This window comes from Dendrobates tinctorius, unplaced genomic scaffold (assembly GCF_039654945.1).
Source record: "Dendrobates tinctorius isolate UK_male_01 unplaced genomic scaffold, ASM3965494v1 ptg000075l, whole genome shotgun sequence".
In the NCBI taxonomy this organism is placed as follows: Eukaryota; Metazoa; Chordata; class Amphibia; order Anura; family Dendrobatidae; genus Dendrobates; species Dendrobates tinctorius.
Window position 1 is genome coordinate 13,511,952 of NW_027361743.1, and position 22,397 is coordinate 13,534,348.

Sequence of the window (22,397 nt, forward strand, 5' to 3'; positions counted from 1 at the left end):
CTCATGCCGCCTAAGCCAAGGAAGTCCTAAGAGAATGGCATGGGATAATTGAGGCAGGACATAGAAGGCAATCTTCTCAGAATGAAGTGCGCCAATTTGTAGCTTTACTTCAATGGTAACCGTGGTGATGAGCCCAGGAAGAGGTTTGCCATCGACGGAGGTGATTGCTCGAGGGTTACTTAAGACGACCACGGGAATCTGGAGTTTGTCAACCTCCTCCTGGCGGATGAAGTTGCCTGCTGCGCCCGAGTCCACATACGCCTCCACAGAGCCACGCCCCCGACCTGTAATAAGCAGAGCTGAAAGAGTAAGTGGGAGAGAGGGGGTCAGATCACCTAGGGGGCCCTCTCCTACCTGGCCTAGGCGGATGCGTTTCCCGGTCTCTCAGGACAAGTGCGTACGAAGTGATTGGCCCCTCCACAATATAGACAGAGTCCCTTAGTCATCCTCCCCTTACGCCGTTGTTCGGACAGCTTGATGCGATCCACCTGCATAGGCTCGGGGACAGTGTTACTAGGAAGGGCAACGGTGCGCGGAATGGGAGCTTGGTATAACCTAAAGGACCTCCTCTCCCTGGCTGACTCTCTAGCGCGTTCCTGAAAACGCAGGTCAATACGGGTAGCCAGGGAGATGAGATCCTCCAGGGTGGTAGGGAGGTCACGCCCGGCCAACTCGTCTTTGATTTTACAAGAAAGGCCTCTCCAAAAAGCACCAACCAGGGCTTCGTTATTCCACCCCAACTCCGAGGACAAGGTCCGGAAACGGATGGCGTATTGCCCTACAGTAAGGGACCCCTGGCAGAGGTTAAAAAGGGCCTCTGTAGAGGAAGCAAGGCGTCCGGGTTCATCAAAAACCTTACGGAATGTTTCCAAAAAACTCTGGATGTTAGTCACCACCGGGTCATCCCTCTCCCACAACGGATTCACCCAAGCCAGCGCCTCCCCCTCTAGATGGGAGATTATAAAGGCCACCTTAGCACGGTCCGTGGGGTATTGTTGGGGTAGAAGATCAAAGTGCAATCTGCACTGATTTAAAAATCCCCTACACAATTTTGGGTCCCCACAGTACCTAGGTGGCTTACCAAGACGGGGAGGAGGGAAAGAGACAGCGTCCCGGGCTTGGTTAGAAGCGGCCGCAGAGGACTGCAAAGAAAGCAGCCGATCATCCACGGACGCCATATACCCCAAAATGTGAGATTGCGCATCGCGCTGCTGTGCGAGCTCCTGCTGGAGACTGACTAAGAGAGGTGCATGCGCTGGGTCAGCGGTTTGCAAGGCGGAGAGCCGGGTGTCCATGGACTTCATGAATGACATGATACGGGTCTGATTTTCCCTTAGGAAAAGCAGTTCCTTTTGAGTGGCCGCCGCGGCACCGGCGGGGTCCATGGCCTGATGATACTGTAGTGCTGACGAAAACTATGTCAGAGAGTGGACCCTCTGGATCGCGGATCCGGAGCCCCCGGGTCGAGCACGCCAGGTGAAGACCGACCCCTATACAGGGACCATTTGGGGCAGGACCACAGAGGACGGAGGCGCGACAGCCGGAACCAAGAGGGACGGCTCCACGAACAAAAGGCCTGGGGAAGCAGCGGACAGATATACTAGCAGGGACAGGTGGCTCAGGGAAGGACTCAATACGGAATGGCAAGAGGAGGAATCAAGGCGAACTGGAGACAGGGGACGGCACATGGAATGGAAGAAAAGGAGAGCCTGGACAGACTGGGGAGAGCGGGGAGGACGACACAGAGGAAGGCAGGAAGGATAGGCAGAGATAGGACTAACTACAGACGAACTGTAGGGGCCAGATTGCTACACAATCATCAGGCGTCCTCCTAACAGCGAGGACGCCTGAAATATACCAGCCCCCTGAAGTGCGTGCGCCAGGCCAGCCCCTCAGCGCCACCCACAGCTGGAGAGAGAGGACGGGAGGGGGCGAGCGCGTGACAGAGAGCGGAAGCCAGGAGCCGCCGTGAGGGAGCGTGGACGACGGGCGCGAGGCCGGACGGGAGCGCGCAGGTAGGGAAACGCTGCGGTGCGCGCTGCTCTAGAAGGGACATCGGCGGGCATAGCCGCCGATGTCACACGCTGTCTACCCGCGTAGTGCATCGGAATATGCTACGCCCCTGTATTTCCACTGATCCGAAACAACCTGAACCTGCTCCTCAGGTCTCTGAACCATTGCCAGTGTTCTGGGACTCGGACGACGAAGAAGACTTCCCCACAATAACCAGGGGCTCTCTACTCAAACCAACTGACACAATTAGCCCGCCCGAACCAGCTAGCCCACCACCGACCACCACCCCAGAAGACTCCACCCTCGTCGTACTAAGACGCTCCGAGCGGTCGACAGCCGGCAAACCCCCCTAATGATACGAACAGGATCAGTTCATATGGCAATGAAAACTGACACCTCCGCAGATCAGCCCAAGTATACTGAGGCCCTCGCCCGAGGACTGGCGAGCTTACAGAATGGGAGAATGTAGGGAGGAGGACCCCCACAGAGTGTCCGGGCCGGAACCAAGGGGACCGCCATTTGAGTTCCTAAGGAAACAGTACCCAGGGAACAGAGGAGGAGAGTGGACTGTTGAGAGTGACAGGACAGCAAGGGGACGGGCGAGAATAAAAGGGGCAGGGAGCACGCAGAGGAGTCAGTTGGTGATACGTCAGACATGGAGCAGGAGACGGAGGGGGCGTGAGAGAGCGGGAAGGACACTGACAGTTCAGAGAAGAGACCAGCAGAGGGTAGATACGCAGTGGCCCTCAGGAAAGAGGCGCCGAGCTTACCGAGAGGGGACTGTCTCTTCTCCCCAATCCCGGGTTACAATCTGCCCCCGGTCATCCTCGGCCGTTACCGCTGAGCTCGAGCCCTCCGCAGCCTGTCTGCTCCCTCTCCCGGCTGCTGCCATTCCCCTTCAGCCCGCGGTTGCGGCCTGCCCGCTGCCACCCGCGGACGCTGCCGGTTCACGTCAGACCGTGGTTGCGGCCTGTCTACCACCGCACACAGCCGCCTTCACCCCGCTGCAGTCGGCAGTTGGGGCCTGTTCCTCTTCGGTTTTCAGCAAGTGATCTACTAGCTAGAAATAATATCTTCACCAGCAAGCTAGACAAATACTAGAAATTAAAACTAATAAACTTTATTTTAATTTGATTAAAAAAGGGACTTAGTCCATTTTAAAAATGCACATGTACAAAAACACAAACACAAACAAAAAACTGCTATATACGGCAAAAACCAAACTTCAAAAAACTTTCCGGTTTACTCTTAGTATCGTAGTCCAAGTAATACACAGGCACTCCTTCAGAGTATCCACTTAGTATAAATTTGTTTGGAACAAGCACTCTCTTATAGTGCCATAAATTGTCTACATTAAATCCATTGCTTTTAAATCGATGTGTTACTTCTGTGTTATATCCATCATTCACACTCACAATGATTTTTGACAATTTTTTTACAGCAACAGCCTATACTATATACAATGGCATGGCACACAGTCTGAGATTCTTCAACTCGGTGTGAACCTATACATTGCTCTACTTGTGCAGTTCACCACCTCTACAGACTTCTTTTAGAAAAAAATCTCGTATATCATGGAGAGATCTCACCCAAATATTACTCAGTAACGGGTTCCTGCAAGTGACGCTCCCTTCTCCCTACGCGTTTCACCGTCCAGATCATCAGGGGAGTCTCTGGGTCAAACTTAATGCCTTCATGGAAAAAGTGCCATCACAGGGCTGTTCATTTGCTTGCTTTTTATAACATGCACTCATTAGTATGTTCCTGCCTCCTACAGGTAGGCCGGGTGTATGCCCGTGACCACTTCCTGTTGATGCGTTACCATAGTGATAGACCTATTAGTCATATGTTTCCAATACCACCTTCTGACTCATTCAAATTAAACCCTTATCACAGATGTACTTAGACATATTACTAATCGATGATTGCGCAGGCATCAACCTTCTCATAGGATATACATTCATGCGCGCTCTTTATACTTCGTTCAGCTTATCGGGTTGCCTGGTAACGCGCTGACGTCACTCCTCTCTCTTTCCTTTCTGGCGTGGACGTACCGCGCCTGCGCGCTCTACCATGTCAGGTCCAGCCCTCTTTCCTATGTCAGAGCGCCTATTTCCTCCCATCACTGAGTCACCATCCAGGGGCACACCGCGCCTGCGCACTCCATATGCAGCCGCTTCTTACAAGCTCCATCTTCTGAATGCATATAATCCCCTCACAGGGTTATCACACGGGAGCATTTGTATATCTATCTACCCTTCACATGCGCTTCATCTAACGCTTTCTTTACATCTATCACCTTATGTCAATTTTCATATAAGTATAATCAGCGTTATTTAGCAAAGCGACAGTATATGAAAACTTTAATATTTCTTTATAAAACGTCAATAACGATCTATAACCGCATATAATTATAATTAACAGAGTGCGCAGGCGCGCATGAATGTATATCCTATGAGAAGGTTGATGCCTGCGCAATCATCGATTAGTAATATGTCTAAGTACATCTGTGATAAGGGTTTAATTTGAATGAGTCAGAAGGTGGTATTGGAAACATATGACTAATAGGTCTATCACTATGGTAACGCATCAACAGGAAGTGGTCACGGGCATACACCCGGCCTACCTGTAGGAGGCAGGAACATACTAATGAGTGCATGTTATTAAAAGCAAGCAAATGAACAGCCCTGTGATGGCACTTTTTCCATGAAGGCATTAAGTTTGACCCAGAGACTCCCCTGATGATCTGGACGGTGAAACGCGTAGGGAGAAGGGAGCGTCACATGGAGGAACCCGTTACTGAGTAATATTTGGGTGAGATCTCTCCATGATATACAAGATTTTTTTCTAAAAGAAGTCTGTAGAGGTGGTGAACTGCACAAGTAGAGCAATGTATAGGTTCACACCGAGTTGAAGAATCTCAGACTGTGTGCCATGCCATTGTATATAGTATAGGCTGTTGCTGTAAAAAAATTGTCAAAAATCATTGTGAGTGTGAATGATGGATATAACACAGAAGTAACACATCGATTTAAAAGCAATGGATTTAATGTAGACAATTTATGGCACTATAAGAGAGTGCTTGTTCCAAACAAATTTATACTAAGCGGATACTCTGAAGGAGTGCCTGTGTATTACTTGGACTACGATACTAAGAGTAAACCGGAAAGTTTTTTGAAGTTTGGTTTTTGCCGTATATAGCGGTTTTTTGTTTGTGTTTTTGTACATGTGCATTTTTAAAATGGACTAAGTCCCTTTTTTAATCAAATTAAAATAAAGTTTATTAGTTTTAATTTCTAGTATTTGTCTAGCTTGCTGGTGAAGATATTATTTCTAGCTAGTAGATCACTTGCTGAAAACCGTATAAGTATAGGTTATGGCAGGTTTCTTGACTACAGGTATTGATACAAACCTATGGATTACAGAGGCCAAAGACCTTTTCTCTGATAAAGTGTTTACACAAAAAAGATATACCCCGACATATAGTGCGGCTTTCAAAGAACTGGATAAAATCTATAGGGATCAGATAGCCTCATGGTGGGAGGTTCAGAGTCTTGAGAACTATATACGATCAGGTATTGTACCTCGCCATCTGAGGATTACCCTCACCCCAGGCTTCAGATATAGGAGTGCATCATTACTCACCAAGTGGGAAAAAGAGGCAACGGAGAGTTCGATCAGATTTATGAGACTCCTCTTAGAGGAAGAAAAAAGCAATCTTAATAAACTTACAGAATCTCTGAGAGAGCAGATTGAGATTACGAAAAAATATTCGAGTGAGTCTGATTTCTCTGTAAAAGAGGTCAATTTGCAAAACACTCTGGAAAAATTTCAGTACCATTTGAAAGAGAAGAAACACAAGTTATATAATAGAGATCTCCAAGAGTTTAGAGATAATAAAGCCTACTCAGTACAAGTAGTCAGGAATAATAGACCAATAGAAACTGATATATCCTCATCAGAGGCAGAATTTTCTGACACTGAGAGTAGATCAAGACATTTTAGAGGTAGAGGAAGAGGAGTACAAAGGGGTGAGTTTAATAGAGGCTCCCATAAGAGGTCAACGAAGATAGGTCTAAAAAATCTAAGTTATCCATTAAGAAACCGTTTAAATCCACACAGCGGACCAGAGGGCCAGAGGTGATTAATTTATCACAACGCCCCCTGACTGAAACTGAGATGTGTGTGCTTAGTAAAGGCCTTTCTTTTGTACCAACGTCAGACATAGACATCTTTGAAACAGTGAAAGATCTACACCTGTTTGCCCGTAAATTAAAATGGAAAAAGCATTTTTTTAAACAAGATCAGAGGTTTTCCCAAGAACTGGGTATCTCCGAAGATTTACTACAGGATGTACGATTCCTGTTTCACCTGGGGGATGATAATCCTAATCTTAGAGGTGAGGGCCCATTTACAGACCTAAAGAAAAAAAGTACGGTTATGCCCCCCCCACAGGTGATGTCAACTCAATTGATATCTTTGTTAATCTTGTTACTAATGATTTGATGAAATCAGGAGATCTCTTGAACTCAAGATTCTATAACTTAGGGAAAGAGGAGATGGAAAGTCTAAAGAGACTTGAGAATGACAGGAGTGTCATTATAAAAAGCTCCGACAAAGGAGGGAATATTGTTGTTATGGATACGTCTAGCTACAAGAACATGTGCCTCTCTATATTGGAGGACAGGCTGAGATCTGAGATATTATCATCTAACCCCATAGTGAGTATATGTGATTCTCTTAGGATGTTAGTTAATGAAGGTTTTGATTCAGAAGTCATTGATAAAAAAGAAAAAGACTTCCTGATTCCCTCACATCCTACTATGGCGACTTTTTACTGCCTCCCAAAAATCCACAAAGGTCTTACCCCTTTAAAGGGTCGACCCATAGTGGCAGGTATTAATAGTGTGACTCAGAATTTAGGAATGTATCTTGACCAGATATTAAGACCCTTTGTGATGAACTTGAGCTCATATATTAGAGATACAGGTGATCTTCTATGTAGATTGGATGGTATATGCCTTGAGGAAGACATGATTTTTGGGAGCATAGATGTGGAGGCTCTGTACTCCTCGATACCCCACAAAAAAGGCCTGATGGCCGTGGAATACTATCTTAAGTCTCAAGGACGCTTCTTTATGAAACATAATGAGTTCGTTTTAAAAGCTTTGAAATTCTGCCTTAGAAATAATGTCTTTCTCTTTGGGAATAAGTACTTCCACCAGCTCAGGGGCACTGCAATGGGCTGCCCATGCGCGCCCACTTATGCAAATTTGCTCCTGGGCTGGTGGGAGGAAAAAATTGTGTTTAACGATATGAATTCTCGACGCGATAGCGTAGCCTTATGGCTACGCTATATTGATGATATTTTTGTGATTTGGAGGAGTACAGAATCTGAATTTGTCTCTTTTGTGAATGACCTTAATTGTAATGATTTAGGCCTTAGATTCACATATGAAGTACATAGATCAGAAATGAGATTTTTGGATGTGTGTGTCAAAAAGGGAATTGATGGAATCCTAGAAACGAGCAATTATAGGAAACCAACAGCTACTAACTCACTCCTAAGATGGGAGAGCAATCATCCTCTTCCACAAAAAAGAGGGATACCAAAAGGACAATATTTGAGGTTACGTCGTAACTGCTCAAACCCTCAGATATTTAAAGAACAAGCCGATGATATGAGGGAGAGATTCCGGGAGAGAGGATACCCAGATCATGTTTTGAAGGCCGCTTATGGGGAATCATTAAAGAAAGATCGAAAAGAACTATTAAGGAAAAAAGAGAAAAAAGAAGACAAAGAGGTCACACAGTTTATTACTAAGTTCTCGAATGGGTCAGAAAAATTCAAAGAAATTTTAGAACGACACTGGCCAGCCGCAAAGGATAGTTGGTCGTTCAGGCCTGTTGGTTGGAGTGTCCTCAACCAGAAAATCCATTTACATTCTTTCTGGAGGATCACTCTATCCCAATCTCCTCCTCTATGGGGATAAGGAACTTTCTCAATCCCAATAAATTGAATTTTACTATAATCACCTTGATGTATCCTATTGATGTGGTTTGCTATGGCTGTATCTCTTCGATTCACCACATCACCAACGTGTTCACGTATCCTCTTCCTGAACTAAAGAAGAATATAATGCTGTCTGCAGAACCTGCAGGGCACAAATCAGATTAGCTAAAGCTGAAAATGAATTGAGGCTTGCAAGAGATGTCAAAAGCAATAATAAAGGATTTTGGGGATATGTCAAAAGTAAAAGAAAAGTCAAAGATGCTATAGGATTTTTACAGGATGAAAATGATGAAATGGTAAGACAGGATGTTGAGAAGGCTGAACTTTTAAATTCCTATTTTGCATCTGTTTTCTCTCAGAAAGGAAATGTAACATCAACTGTTATTCACTGTCCTATTAAGGGAATAGAAGAATCCAGGATATCTATAAACAGAAAGATAGTGAGGAAACACTTAGCTAACCTAAATGAATTCAAGTCTCCAGGTCCAGATGAATAACACCCCAGAGTACTGAAGGAGATAGCAGAAGAAATTTTTGAACCCCTCTCCATAATCTTTGAAAATTCTTGGAGAACAGGAGATGTGCCAGAAGACTGGAGAAGAGCAAATGTTGTTCCTATCTTCAAAAAGGGGAAGAAGGTGGACCCAGGCAACTATAGGCCGGTGAGTCTGACTTCTATACCAGGAAAGATCTTTGAACAAATTATTAAACAACATGTATGTCAATACCTGGATAAGAATGAAGTGATTAAACAGAGTCAGCATGGGTTTGTAACTAATAAGTCATGTCAGACTAATTTAATTTCCTTCTATGACGGTATTACTGATTGGGTGGATCAAGGAAATGCTGTAGATATAGTATATCTTGACTTCAGCAAAGCATTTGACAAAGTCTCTCATACAATCCTTATTGAAAAAATGACTAAGTATGGAATGGACAAGGCAACTGTTAGGTGGATTCATAACTGGCTTAGTGATCGGACCCAAAGAGTGGTCGTAAATGGCTGCACATCCAGTTGGAAGAATGTCTCAAGTGGGGTACCACAGGGCTCTGTCCTGGGCCCTGTATTGTTCAACATCTTTATATGTCACTTGTGGTTTGGAGCCTAACGTTTTCTCAATGTCTGTATCCATTTTAAGGACTGGCCAGTGTCGTTCTAAAATTTCTTTGAATTTTTCTGACCCATTCGAGAACTTAGTAATAAACCGTGTGACCTCTTTGTCTTCTTTTTTCTCTTTTTTCCTTAATAGTTCTTTTAGATCTTTCTTTAATGATTCCCCATAAGCGGCCTTCAAAACATGATCTGGGTATCCTCTCTCCCGGAATCTCTCCCTCATATCATCGGCTTGTTCTTTAAATATCTGAGGGTTTGAGCAGTTACGACGTAACCTCAAATATTGTCCTTTTGGTATCCCTCTTTTTTGTGGAAGAGGATGATTGCTCTCCCATCTTAGGAGTGAGTTAGTAGCTGTTGGTTTCCTATAATTGCTCGTTTCTAGGATTCCATCAATTCCCTTTTTGACACACACATCCAAAAATCTCATTTCTGATCTATGTACTTCATATGTGAATCTAAGGCCTAAATCATTACAATTAAGGTCATTCACAAAAGAGACAAATTCAGATTCTGTACTCCTCCAAATCACAAAAATATCATCAATATAGCGTAGCCATAAGGCTACGCTATCGCGTCGAGAATTCATATCGTTAAACACAATTTTTTCCTCCCACCAGCCCAGGAGCAAATTTGCATAAGTGGGCACGCATGGGCAGCCCATTGCAGTGCACCTGAGCTGGTGGAAGAACTTATTCCCAAAGAGAAAGACATTATTTGTAAGGCAGAATTTCAAAGCTTTTAAAACGAACTCATTATGTTTCATAAAGAAGCGTCCTTGAGACTTAAGATAGTATTCCACGGCCATCAGGCCTTTTTTGTGGGGTATCGAGGAGTACAGAGCCTCCACATCTATGCTCCCAAAAATCATGTCTTCCTCAAGGCATATACCATCCAATCTACATAGAAGATCACCTGTATCTCTAATATATGAACTCAAGTTCATCACAAAGGGTCTTAATATCTGGTCAAGATACATTCCTAAATTCTGAGTCACACTATTAATACCTGCCACTATGGGTCGACCCTTTAAAGGGGTAAGACCTTTGTGGATTTTTGGGAGGCAGTAAAAAGTCGCCATAGTAGGATGTGAGGGAATCAGGAAGTCTTTTTCTTTTTTATCAATGACTTCTGAATCAAAACCTTCATTAACTAACATCCTAAGAGAATCACATATACTCACTATGGGGTTAGATGATAATATCTCAGATCTCAGCCTGTCCTCCAATATAGAGAGGCACATGTTCTTGTAGCTAGACGTATCCATAACAACAATATTCCCTCCTTTGTCGGAGCTTTTTATAATGACACTCCTGTCATTCTCAAGTCTCTTTAGACTTTCCATCTCCTCTTTCCCTAAGTTATAGAATCTTGAGTTCAAGAGATCTCCTGATTTCATCAAATCATTAGTAACAAGATTAACAAAGATATCAATTGAGTTGACATCACCTGTGGGGGGGGCATAACCGTACTTTTTTTCTTTAGGTCTGTAAATGGGCCCTCACCTCTAAGATTAGGATTATCATCCCCCAGGTGAAACAGGAACCGTACATCCTGTAGTAAATCTTCGGAGATACCCAGTTCTTGGGAAAACCTCTGATCTTGTTTAAAAAAATGCTTTTTCCATTTTAATTTACGGGCAAACAGGTGTAGATCTTTCACTGTTTCAAAGATGTCTATGTCTGACGTTGGTACAAAAGAAAGGCCTTTACTAAGCACACACATCTCAGTTTCAGTCAGGGGGCGTTGTGATAAATTAATCACCTCTGGCCCTCTGGTCCGCTGTGTGGATTTAAACGGTTTCTTAATGGATAACTTAGATTTTTTAGACCTATCTTCGTTGACCTCTTATGGGAGCCTCTATTAAACTCACCCCTTTGTACTCCTCTTCCTCTACCTCTAAAATGTCTTGATCTACTCTCAGTGTCAGAAAATTCTGCCTCTGATGAGGATATATCAGTTTCTATTGGTCTATTATTCCTGACTACTTGTACTGAGTAGGCTTTATTATCTCTAAACTCTTGGAGATCTCTATTATATAACTTGTGTTTCTTCTCTTTCAAATGGTACTGAAATTTTTCCAGAGTGTTTTGCAAATTGACCTCTTTTACAGAGAAATCAGACTCACTCGAATATTTTTTCGTAATCTCAATCTGCTCTCTCAGAGATTCTGTAAGTTTATTAAGATTGCTTTTTTCTTCCTCTAAGAGGAGTCTCATAAATCTGATCGAACTCTCCGTTGCCTCTTTTTCCCACTTGGTGAGTAATGATGCACTCCTATATCTGAAGCCTGGGGTGAGGGTAATCCTCAGATGGCGAGGTACAATACCTGATCGTATATAGTTCTCAAGACTCTGAACCTCCCACCATGAGGCTATCTGATCCCTATAGATTTTATCCAGTTCTTTGAAAGCCGCACTATATGTCGGGGTATATCTTTTTTGTGTAAACACTTTATCAGAGAAAAGGTCTTTGGCCTCTGTAATCCATAGGTTTGTATCAATACCTGTAGTCAAGAAACCTGCCATAACCTATACTTATACGGTTTTCAGCAAGTGATCTACTAGCTAGAAATAATATCTTCACCAGCAAGCTAGACAAATACTAGAAATTAAAACTAATAAACTTTATTTTAATTTGATTAAAAAAGGGACTTAGTCCATTTTAAAAATGCACATGTACAAAAACACAAACAAAAAACCGCTATATACGGCAAAAACCAAACTTCAAAAAACTTTCCGGTTTACTCTTAGTATCGTAGTCCAAGTAATACACAGGCACTCCTTCAGAGTATCCGCTTAGTATAAATTTGTTTGGAACAAGCACTCTCTTATAGTGCCATAAATTGTCTACATTAAATCCATTGCTTTTAAATCGATGTGTTACTTCTGTGTTATATCCATCATTCACACTCACAATGATTTTTGACAATTTTTTTACAGCAACAGCCTATACTATATACAATGGCATGGCACACAGTCTGAGATTCTTCAACTCGGTGTGAACCTATACATTGCTCTACTTGTGCAGTTCACCACCTCTACAGACTTCTTTTAGAAAAAAATCTTGTATATCATGGAGAGATCTCACCCAAATATTACTCAGTAACGGGTTCCTCCATGTGACGCTCCCTTCTCCCTACGCGTTTCACCGTCCAGATCATCAGGGGAGTCTCTGGGTCAAACTTAATGCCTTCATGGAAAAAGTGCCATCACAGGGCTGTTCATTTGCTTGCTTTTTATAACATGCACTCATTAGTATGTTCCTGCCTCCTACAGGTAGGCCGGGTGTATGCCCGTGACCACTTCCTGTTGATGCGTTACCATAGTGATAGACCTATTAGTCATATGTTTCCAATACCACCTTCTGACTCATTCAAATTAAACCCTTATCACAGATGTACTTAGACATATTACTAATCGATGATTGCGCAGGCATCAACCTTCTCATAGGATATACATTCATGCGCGCCTGCGCACTCTATATGTTAATTATAATTATATGCGGTTATAGATCGTTATTGACGTTTTATAAAGAAATATTAAAGTTTTCATATACTGTCGCTTTGCTAAATAACGCTGATTATACTTATATGAAAATTGACATAAGGTGATAGATGTAAAGAAAGCGTTAGATGAAGCGCATGTGAAGGGTAGATAGATATACAAATGCTCCCGTGTGATAACCCTGTGAGGGGATTATATGCATTCAGAAGATGGAGCTTGTAAGAAGCGGCTGCATATGGAGTGCGCAGGCGCGGTGTGCCCCTGGATGGTGACTCAGTGATGGGAGGAAATAGGCGCTCTGACATAGGAAAGAGGGCTGGACCTGACATGGTAGAGCGCGCAGGCGCGGTACGTCCACGCCAGAAAGGAAGGAGAGAGGAGTGACGTCAGCGCGTTACCAGGCAACCGGATAAGCTGAACGAAGTATAAAGAGCGCGCATGAATGTATATCCTATGAGAAGGTTGATGCCTGCACAATCATCGATTAGTAATATGTCTAAGTACATCTGTGATAAGGGTTTAATTTGAATGAGTCAGAAGGTGGTATTGGAAACATATGACTAATAGGTCTATCACTATGGTAACGCATCAACAGGAAGTGGTCACGGGCATACACCCGGCCTACCTGTAGGAGGCGGGAACATACTAATGAGTGCATGTTATAAAAAGCAAGCAAATGAACAGCCCTGTGATGGCACTTTTTCCATGAAGGCATTAAGTTTGACCCAGAGACTCCCCTGATGATCTGGACGGTGAAACGCGTAGGGAGAAGGGAGCGTCACATGGAGGAACCAGTTACTGAGTAATATTTGGGTGAGATCTCTCCATGATATATGAGATTTTTTTCTAAAAGAAGTCTGTAGAGGTGGTGAACTGCACAAGTAGAGCAATGTATAGGTTCACACCGAGTTGAAGAATCTCAGACTGTGTGCCATGCCATTGTATATAGTATAGGCTGTTGCTGTAAAAAAATTGTCAAAAATCATTGTGAGTGTGAATGATGGATATAACACAGAAGTAACACATCGATTTAAAAGCAATGGATTTAATGTAGACAATTTATGGCACTATAAGAGAGTGCTTGTTCCAAACAAATTTATACTAAGCGGATACTCTGAAGGAGTGCCTGTGTATTACTTGGACTACGATACTAAGAGTAAACCGGAAAGTTTTTTGAAGTTTGGTTTTTGCCGTATATAGCGGTTTTTTGTTTGTGTTTGTGTTTTTGTACATGTGCATTTTTAAAATGGACTAAGTCCCTTTTTTAATCAAATTAAAATAAAGTTTATTAGTTTTAATTTCTTGTATTTGTCTAGCTTGCTGGTGAAGAGCCTGTTCCTCTTCAACAGAGACACTGTGAACACAGCCTCAGGCTGTGCGTGCGGCCAGTAAACCGCCACTCTTGAGCACTGTGACACAACCCTGCTTGGGGACAGGAGTCCCATTGAACTCGCTAAAAAGTGCTACCCCGCTGTTACAACAGGGACTCCATCTCAGGACTCCATCAGGGCCTGTTGTGCCCCAAATCCTCCTGGGTGCTGGGGTGCCCGAAGACTACTCCAAATCTTCAGCAGCTGGGTGCAGCGGCTGCTACGCCAAGGCAGCTTCATCAAAGACGCCACAGCAGCCTCATCAAAGATGCCAGAACAGCCTTATCGAAGACGCCAAAGCAGCTTCATCAACAACACAGCTTCCACAGAGGCGCCGAGGGACGTCAGAACGGATAAGTGACATTATAGAGTATAAGGACCTGTAGACGGCCATACCGTGGCCCCATAGTAACCGGCCTCAGCCGGGTTAGTCGCATTCTTTTCAAATAGTGCTTGGTTGTACTGAGTCCCTGTGAGGACAACTGTTGTTACCCCTTTTTTTGGTTGCTTAGTATAGCCCTAGCGGCTTTAAATTATAAAAAGTTTGCTTTTCAAAATTCAACCAGTCTCGCGTCTCGTCACTGCATCCTGCGAACCTGCTGTTACCTACACTCAGATGACACCTTATCCAAGCACGTTCACTCATCACTAGTTGCTATATAACTTATGAGTTTAAATATGCCATAAAACAACAAATTCCCATTTGGCTGTGTTATAAATGTCAGACAGCTGCTTATGTTCATGCTTAGAAATGACATGCATGTCCTTTATTCTGTGTAGGCCAAGGAGTTGGTTTCTCAAACATCAGATTTTGGAAAAAATTCTCTGCAGTTTTTAATACAGTTTTTGAGCTAAAGAACTTTTCCCAGCAGGAAAGAAGTGTAAGTTTTTAACTCATTCCTACATACTGGTCTCTGTCTTTGATGCTCGCTCAGGAACTGATCTTGCATCTTTCCTGGCACATGAGGGGTGCCATGGCACCTGAGGAACTGCTGAAGGCCCCTGTGCCTGCCATCCATCCTGTGGCTGTCTTCATAAGAGACCGTGATTTTTACTATATAATACTGCAATATTGTGGCATTGAGAAAACCAAAAGCAAAACACAAAACAAATATCCTGGAATAAAAAAGTAAAAAAATATATTGCAAAAATTGCATGAAGGTAGTAATAATAGTAATAATAAGGGTATTTAGTTAACATAATTTTGATCAAAATAATGTAGAAGCCATCCCGCCACGTCACGGCAACCCTTGTGGGACAGTCCTAACTCTTGTATTTAAAACCTTTCCACTTGTCAAGTGACGTAAATGTGAACAAGGACAGAGGGACTGAACCACCAGTAATAGTATAGGTCAGACAGGATGGATTTTCCAACTCAGAAACAGGGCGGTCACACCCTTATATGCACAGAATGCACAATGAAACAAATGAGAAACTGGGTCTGAGCAGAAAAAGTAAATTAATGTGCATGCAAAATGTAATTGCATATGAACACATGACCTTTACACAGAGAAAACCAAAAGCAAAACACAAAACAAATATCCTGGAATAAAAAAGTAAAAAAATATATTGCAAAAATTGCATGAAGGTAGTAATAATAGTAATAATAAGGGTATTTAGTTAACATAATTTTGATCAAAATAATGTAGATGCCATCCCGCCACGTCACGGCAACCCTTGTGGGACAGTCCTAACTCTTGTATTTAAAACCTTTCCACTTGTCAAGTGACGTAAATGTGAACAAGGACAGAGGGACTGAACCACCAGTAATAGTATAGGTCAGACAGGATAGATTTTCCAACTCAGAAACAGGGCGGTCACACCCTTATATGCACAGAATGCACAATGAAACAAATGAGAAACTGGGTCTGAGCAGAAAAAGTAAATTAATGTGCATGCAAAATGTAATTGCATATGAACACATGACCTTTACACAGAGAAAACCAAAAGCAAAACACAAAACAAATATCCTGGAATAAAAAAGTAAAAAAATATATTGCAAAAATTGCATGAAGGTAGTAATAATAGTAATAATAAGGGTATTTAGTTAACATAATTTTGATCAAAATAATGTAGAAGCCATCCCGCCACGTCACGGCAACCCTTGTGGGACAGTCCTAACTCTTGTATTTAAAACCTTTCCACTTGTCAAGTGACGTAAATGTGAACAAGGACAGAGGGACTGAACCACCAGTAATAGTATAGGTCAGACAGGATGGATTTTCCAACTCAGAAACAGGGCGGTCACACCCTTATATGCACAGAATGCACAATGAAACAAATGAGAAACTGGGTCTGAGCAGAAAAAGTAAATTAATGTGCATGCAAAATGTAATTGCATATGAACACATGACCTTTACACAGACCTTTACTTTTTTATTCCAGGATATTTGTTTTGTGTTTTGCTTTTGGTTTTCTCTTGTGTAAAGGTCATGTGTTCATATGCAATTACATTTTGCATGCACATTAATTTACTTTTTCTGCTCAGACCCAGTTTCTCAATATTGTGGCATTGTATCATATAGCATAAAAGATCAGATGAACACAAGGGTAAGATCCCCATGGGGACTTCAAAATTAGGTAAAAAATATTTTTAAAAGGAAATAAAGCAAGTTCAAAATGTATAGTTTCAATTACCTCTCTTTTCCTCCAGAAAATTATTATTTTTTTTTTTTACAAATTTCAGATTTTTTTTTTCCATCACTTAAATAAAACAAAACAACAGTAAAAAAATCTATACAAGTGTTGTATCCCTTTAATCGATCTGACCTGGAGAATCATACTGCCAGGTAATTTTTACTACACAATGAACAGTTTAAGAACATTGTAGAAAAAAAAACAATTGCAGATTACATTTGTAATTTTTTTTCACACTTTTCAAAACACTGAATGGTAAAATAAATGATGTCATTCAAAATCACGAAAAACAAGCACTCATTTGGTTTTGTGGACTGAAAAATAATAAAAAAAAATGATAGCTTTTGAAAGGAGATAAGGAAAAAACGAAAATACAAAAATAAAATATTGACGATAGAGACAGGGTTAAACACCTCTCACTTGCCACAAATCTGAATTATTGTTTTTAACTTCTCCGGAATCTGGCATTTTTTGGTTCCTAAAATTCTCCGTTCCTGAGATATGGCCTCCTCTTCTCCTTATGTAAAGCTAATCTTTTTAGTCAACTAGGTGTAGTCCTCAAAAATGTGCCCACAGAAAAAAATTGTGGGGCCACATCCCTTTGGTAAAAGAAAAAAGACTAGATTATTATTATTTATTTATATAGCACCATTGGTTCCATGGTGCTGTACATGAGAACGGGTTACACACAAATTACAGATATCACTTATAGTAAACAAACTAACAATCACAGACTGGTACAGATGGGCGATGACCCTGCCCTTTCGGGCTTACGTGCTACAGGATGGTGGGAAAGGAGACAGTAGGTTGGGGGTTTGCAGCAGCTCTGGCATTGGTTGAGGTGGTAGCTCCGGAAGTGGCGAGGAAGCAGCAGGGATCATTGCAGGCTGTAAGCTTTCCTGACAAGGTGGGTTTTCAGGTTCCGTCTGAAGGATCTGAATGTGGTTGATAGTCGGACGTATTGGGGCAAAGAATTCCAGAGGATGGGGGATATTGGGGAGAAGTCTTGGAGGCGGTTGGTTGAGGAGTGAATAAGTGTGGAGGAGAGGAGGTCTTGGGAGGACCGGAGATTACGTGAGGGAAGATATCGGGAGATTAGGTCAGAGACCTATGGAGGAGACAGGTTATGGATGGCTTTGTAGGTCAGTATTATTAATTTGAACTGGATACACTGAGGGAATGGAAGCCAGTGAAAAGATTTGCAGAGGGGAGAAGCTGAGGAGTAGTGAGGAGAGAGATGAATTATTCGGGCAGCAGAGTTAAGGATGGACTGGAGAGGTGCAAGGGTGTTAGTAGGGAGGCCACAGAAAAGGTTGTTGCAGTAGTCAAGGCGGGAGATGATGAGGGCATGCACAAGAATTTAAAAAGGCGGCCATATTTCAGGCACAGAGAGACTCAGAAACAAAAGAAAAATACATATTTATGGCACATGCCAAGTCCTCTGTAAATTTACCAGTTCTTCTGAATTCACTTCTGGCTTTGACTCTACAATCAGCATCAAAAACTGAAGTGGATTTTTTCCCCAGAAAATTCTGTGTGTAAGACCACCCATAGTAATGTCTTGCTTAGCTACCATGACCAGAAATGATTTACGAAGTAACAAGTCTCTGCTGATGTTCAAAAGACTCCATATATCGGTGGTAGCACAATTTTTACATTGTTGTCAAAGGTTATGAAAAGGTTCAGTCCTCAGCCCGGCTCCTAAGCATTAGTACTGATCTGTCTGATTAGACACTTGATGCTAAGTTACCAGATCTCCATGGAATTTTTTCATGGTCATCATGAGGATGTGCAGCTGCTACATATCAAAAGATACACTGTCCGCACTGTGTCAGAAGAGAAATTCTTCAGCTCCGGGGCTGAGTGAAGGACTGAAGTGTCCCATCACCCTCACCATCTTAATGAGGGTTCCCGGGTTTTCATGAGCGGAGAACATAAAACGGCAAGTAGTAGACATGTTCATGTGTGATGAGACATGGTCATTAGTCCAATTTAAGTGAAGGTCAACTCATTTTTAAGCCAGACATCAATGCACTTGTGGGTTAGCATCAAAGAGGTCCAACCATAGTATTAGATAAATATGTCTGGTGGGAATGTTTAGATTCAATACTGAACTCCAAACTCAAGGAGAAGACAACCCCATTCAGAGGTGACTTTGGAGCCCATGCTTGTCACTGGAGTCTATGACTAAGTTCACACTAGGTGTTTTTGCAGTGGTTTTTCTAAGCTTTTTTATGCTAATTTTCAGCTGTGTTTTACAGTACCAGCAAAGTCTATGACATTTCCAAAATCTCATGCAGACGGCTTTTTTTTTTGGGGGGGGGGGGGGAGATTCAGCATTTTGTGTTTTGCGTGGTTTTATGCACAATGGAGCATGTCACTTCTTTCAGCATTTTTTTCACCCACTGAAATGAATGGGTGATGAAAAAAACGCTGAAAAGACACCCCAAAATCGCAGGTATCAGATTTTGCTGCATTTTTTTGTGCCGAAACCTGATTCTATAGAATAGGACTTTTTTTTTCGACATTAAACTTTGTCAGCACGCTCGAGAGACAAATCTAGCATGCCAAAACCGTCGCCAAAAAAAGCATCAAAAACGTAAGAAACAAAAAGGAAAACATGCTTTTTTTTCTGCAGCTTCTATACTGCCAATAGATCAGGTTTTGTTGCAGAAAAAAAAACGCTGCAAAAATGCCTAGTGTGAATTTAATATACATCAGAAATGAAAGCAGCACACCTTGGAGGATTCAATTTGATGTTTATTAGCCCATCCGGCTATGTGCCCGTACAGTGTGACGTTTCGGTCCAAAAAGGGCGCGGACCTTTCTCAAGCAGTGAACTTAGGCTATAGTGGATACGCACATCTCCTGTAGAGATTTTGGAAGGTAATTTAATTGGTATAGAAAAATGGTTGTGACACTTGTGGCCAATAAATCAGAAATGCAATTCAAAAGACCCTAAGTACCCTTTAGGAGAGGACGAAGTCACATAAAGCCAAGCTTTTAAGTGCTTGTTCACACATTGCTTTTTTTGTCATATTTGTTTTAGTGATAAAAATGCAGTGCACTACAGTACCAGCAAAGTGAATGAGATTTCTGTAATGTCATGCACACGCTGCTTATTTTTTACTTGTAGATTTGGACCTTCAAATAGTTTTTTTTTTTTCAAATCTGTAGCATGTCAGTTCTTTCAGCATTTTTGCAGCGTTTTTCGCCCATTCAAATAAATGGGAAAGAGCACATGTAAAAACGCATCAAAAACGCATGTAAAACATGGCAAAATGCGTGTACCGTATTTTATGCAGCATTTTTCCTGCCAACTCTGCTTATTTGAAACAGAAAAATCTGCTGCAATTACCAAACATGTGCACATAGCCTTCCAAGCCCTGCAACATGACCGCTGATAAATGCTAAATCAGAAACTCATCTACTGACAGCCCTGTACTGGGATGTTTGCCCCTCATCAGTGAGGAGTTGAGTCTGGTTTGTCTGGTTAGTTGAGTATGACATCTTTTGGGCAACATGTGGAAGATCTGGCACTATTTAAAGAGACCACCTGACCCAGTATGGAGCCTTTCAGTCTCGTCACGCATTGATGTATATGGCAGCTACCTGTCTTCCGAGATACTTTCATTCTTGAAAAGGGCTAATTTGCATGAGTTTTTTTCCATGACGCATTGCCTATAAAGCCACATGCACACATTCAGTATTTGGTGAGTATTTGTAACCCAAAACCAAAAGTGGAACAATCGGAGGAAAAGTATATTAGAAACACGTCACCACTTCTGGATTTATCACCCTCTCCTGGTTTTGGCTTACAGATACTGAGGTTAAAAACTCACCAAATACTCAACATGTGCACGTGGCCTAACGCTCCATGTTCATCAGGTCTCTTTAAGGGGAACCAGTACTTCCCACCACAATGTCTCTAGGGCACCGTAGTCAGCCGACCAGACTCAACCCTAAATTTATGAGCAGCAAATACCCCAAAACAGGCTTTCAGTAGATTTTCTATCTGGCCGTTTTTCTTTGGTCACGTTGCAAGTTTCCTAAAAGGATCGGACATTGATTTTTAGGGGAGATCCCCCACCCCATGCAATGTGGTACTTGGAAGATAGCTTCTTTCATTCTGTGACAGAGCTATTTTGCTTGCCCTGCACTATGACATTAATATGTTTATTACCCCTGCACTGTGACGTCACTGTTTTTATCCCTTCTATACTGTGAGTTCATGGTGAGTTTATCATCCCTGTGCTTATTATTTCTGAATTGCGGTATAGTGGAAGTTGCACCTGTGATTTGGCGCTTAAAGATGCTCAACCATTCCTCTTCCACATGAGTTGGAACCACTGTTTCATATTTTGCTTTGGGACCTAGGAACACATTACTCGTCTGCTTGTACAACTCATTAATTCACTCCGCTCATACTCCTTTTGTGAAAACTCATGGTTTTTTTTTTTACATTGCAATTTAGCATAATTAGATGTTAATATGGTAATTACTTTTTATTACATGGTAACCATTCATGACTTTTCTTTACTTATTTTGTAGGACAAGCTGAGTTGAAGGTCATCCCAGGGGTAAAGTTACCAAAATCCGCAAACCAAACTTCAAAGCTTCTCAAAAATGGAGCGTTCAACTCAAGAGCTGTTCCTCAACTTTATGATCGTCCTGATCACAGTCATGCTCATGTGGATCCTTGTGAAATCTTACCAGAGCTAAAGACATCATAAAGACGATGGAGCAGTAATATTGTCTCCACGGAAAAATGTGAGACTTTTGTTCAACTTCAAGGTGTGCTGTGTCCTGTCACCAAGCCCTTAGATCCATCACCTGCAGTTTAGGTCCATGTCAAATCTACATAAGCACCTATCCTTGGCCTTGTATCCAGAATGTTCTTCACCCTGATCTTCCCAACCTGAGCATTCACTTGGTTATGATTGATTACTTGGCTGTGATCTGCGCACATATTCGAGTTTCGAGATTTAAACACAAGAGAAATGTTTAGTCTACCGGAGGAAGTGATGAGAAAAATGTAAAACTTTTGTCTTTTGAAATAAAAACCAGGAATGTTTGGATTAAAGTAAAATTGAACATTTGGATTCCATGTTTTTTTCAGTGCAATAAAAATCTTCACACCAAATTATATTACGTTAATTGTGTTTTCCTGTATTTCCTTTAAAGAGGTTGTCAAGGACCATAAACTCATTTTTGTTTCCAGAAGCAGCGCCACTCATAGTGATAGGCTGTTTTTGGTATTACATTCCCAAGGCCTTCTATGATTAAATTAAAATATCCTAGGAGACAGGAAAAAACAACCAAACATCTTTGAATGTGTTGTGGCAGTTCTACTCACTCAGCGGTATACGGGGATAGAAAACAGAAACACTGTCTCTTTAAATCTTCAGTTTGTTTATTATATGGCAACATAAACTAACAAGAAGGGGAAAGTAAAACAAAGCCATTCAGGCAAAAATAGTAAAACAACAAAGAAAACAAACATGCTGTACACAGTCCGAATGTTTGGAGGGAGCTATCCCCTTTGGAGCAACACAGGATCAGTCTTTCCTCCTCAGGACGCAAACCACTGGAGATCCTCTCTCCAGTCCTGCTGAACCAAGACTGCCTCTGGAGCCCAGCTATTTAAGCCCCAGACCACTCCCTGAGGTGGAGATAAGGTGGACATCCTCCCACCTTCTCTATGCATGTCCACATAAAAGCCAGCTCATTATATAAATTAGCTT

The 22,397-nt window shown here is 42.1% G+C and overlaps 1 protein-coding gene across 6 annotated transcripts in view; it reads left to right on the forward strand.

Moving 5' to 3' along the window:
* The window catches only part of LOC141096427 (sarcolipin), a 79,448-nt gene extending 57,638 nt beyond the window's left edge, over positions 1-21,810 (forward strand). For 2 of the 6 annotated variants that reach the window (XM_073583007.1, XM_073583013.1), the window contains exon 2: positions 21,205-21,810. In XM_073583007.1, coding sequence (XP_073439108.1) covers positions 21,280-21,375 — 96 coding nt within the window. In that variant the 5' untranslated portion in view covers positions 21,205-21,279 and the 3' untranslated portion in view covers positions 21,376-21,810. Of the gene's footprint in view, positions 1-17,537; positions 17,561-17,684; positions 17,796-18,684; positions 18,803-20,863; positions 20,888-21,204 lie in introns of those variants that run through there. The other 4 variants (XM_073583012.1, XM_073583008.1, XM_073583009.1 and 1 more) reach the window with 4 other exon arrangements.
* Positions 21,811-22,397: the final 587 nt, after the last annotated feature.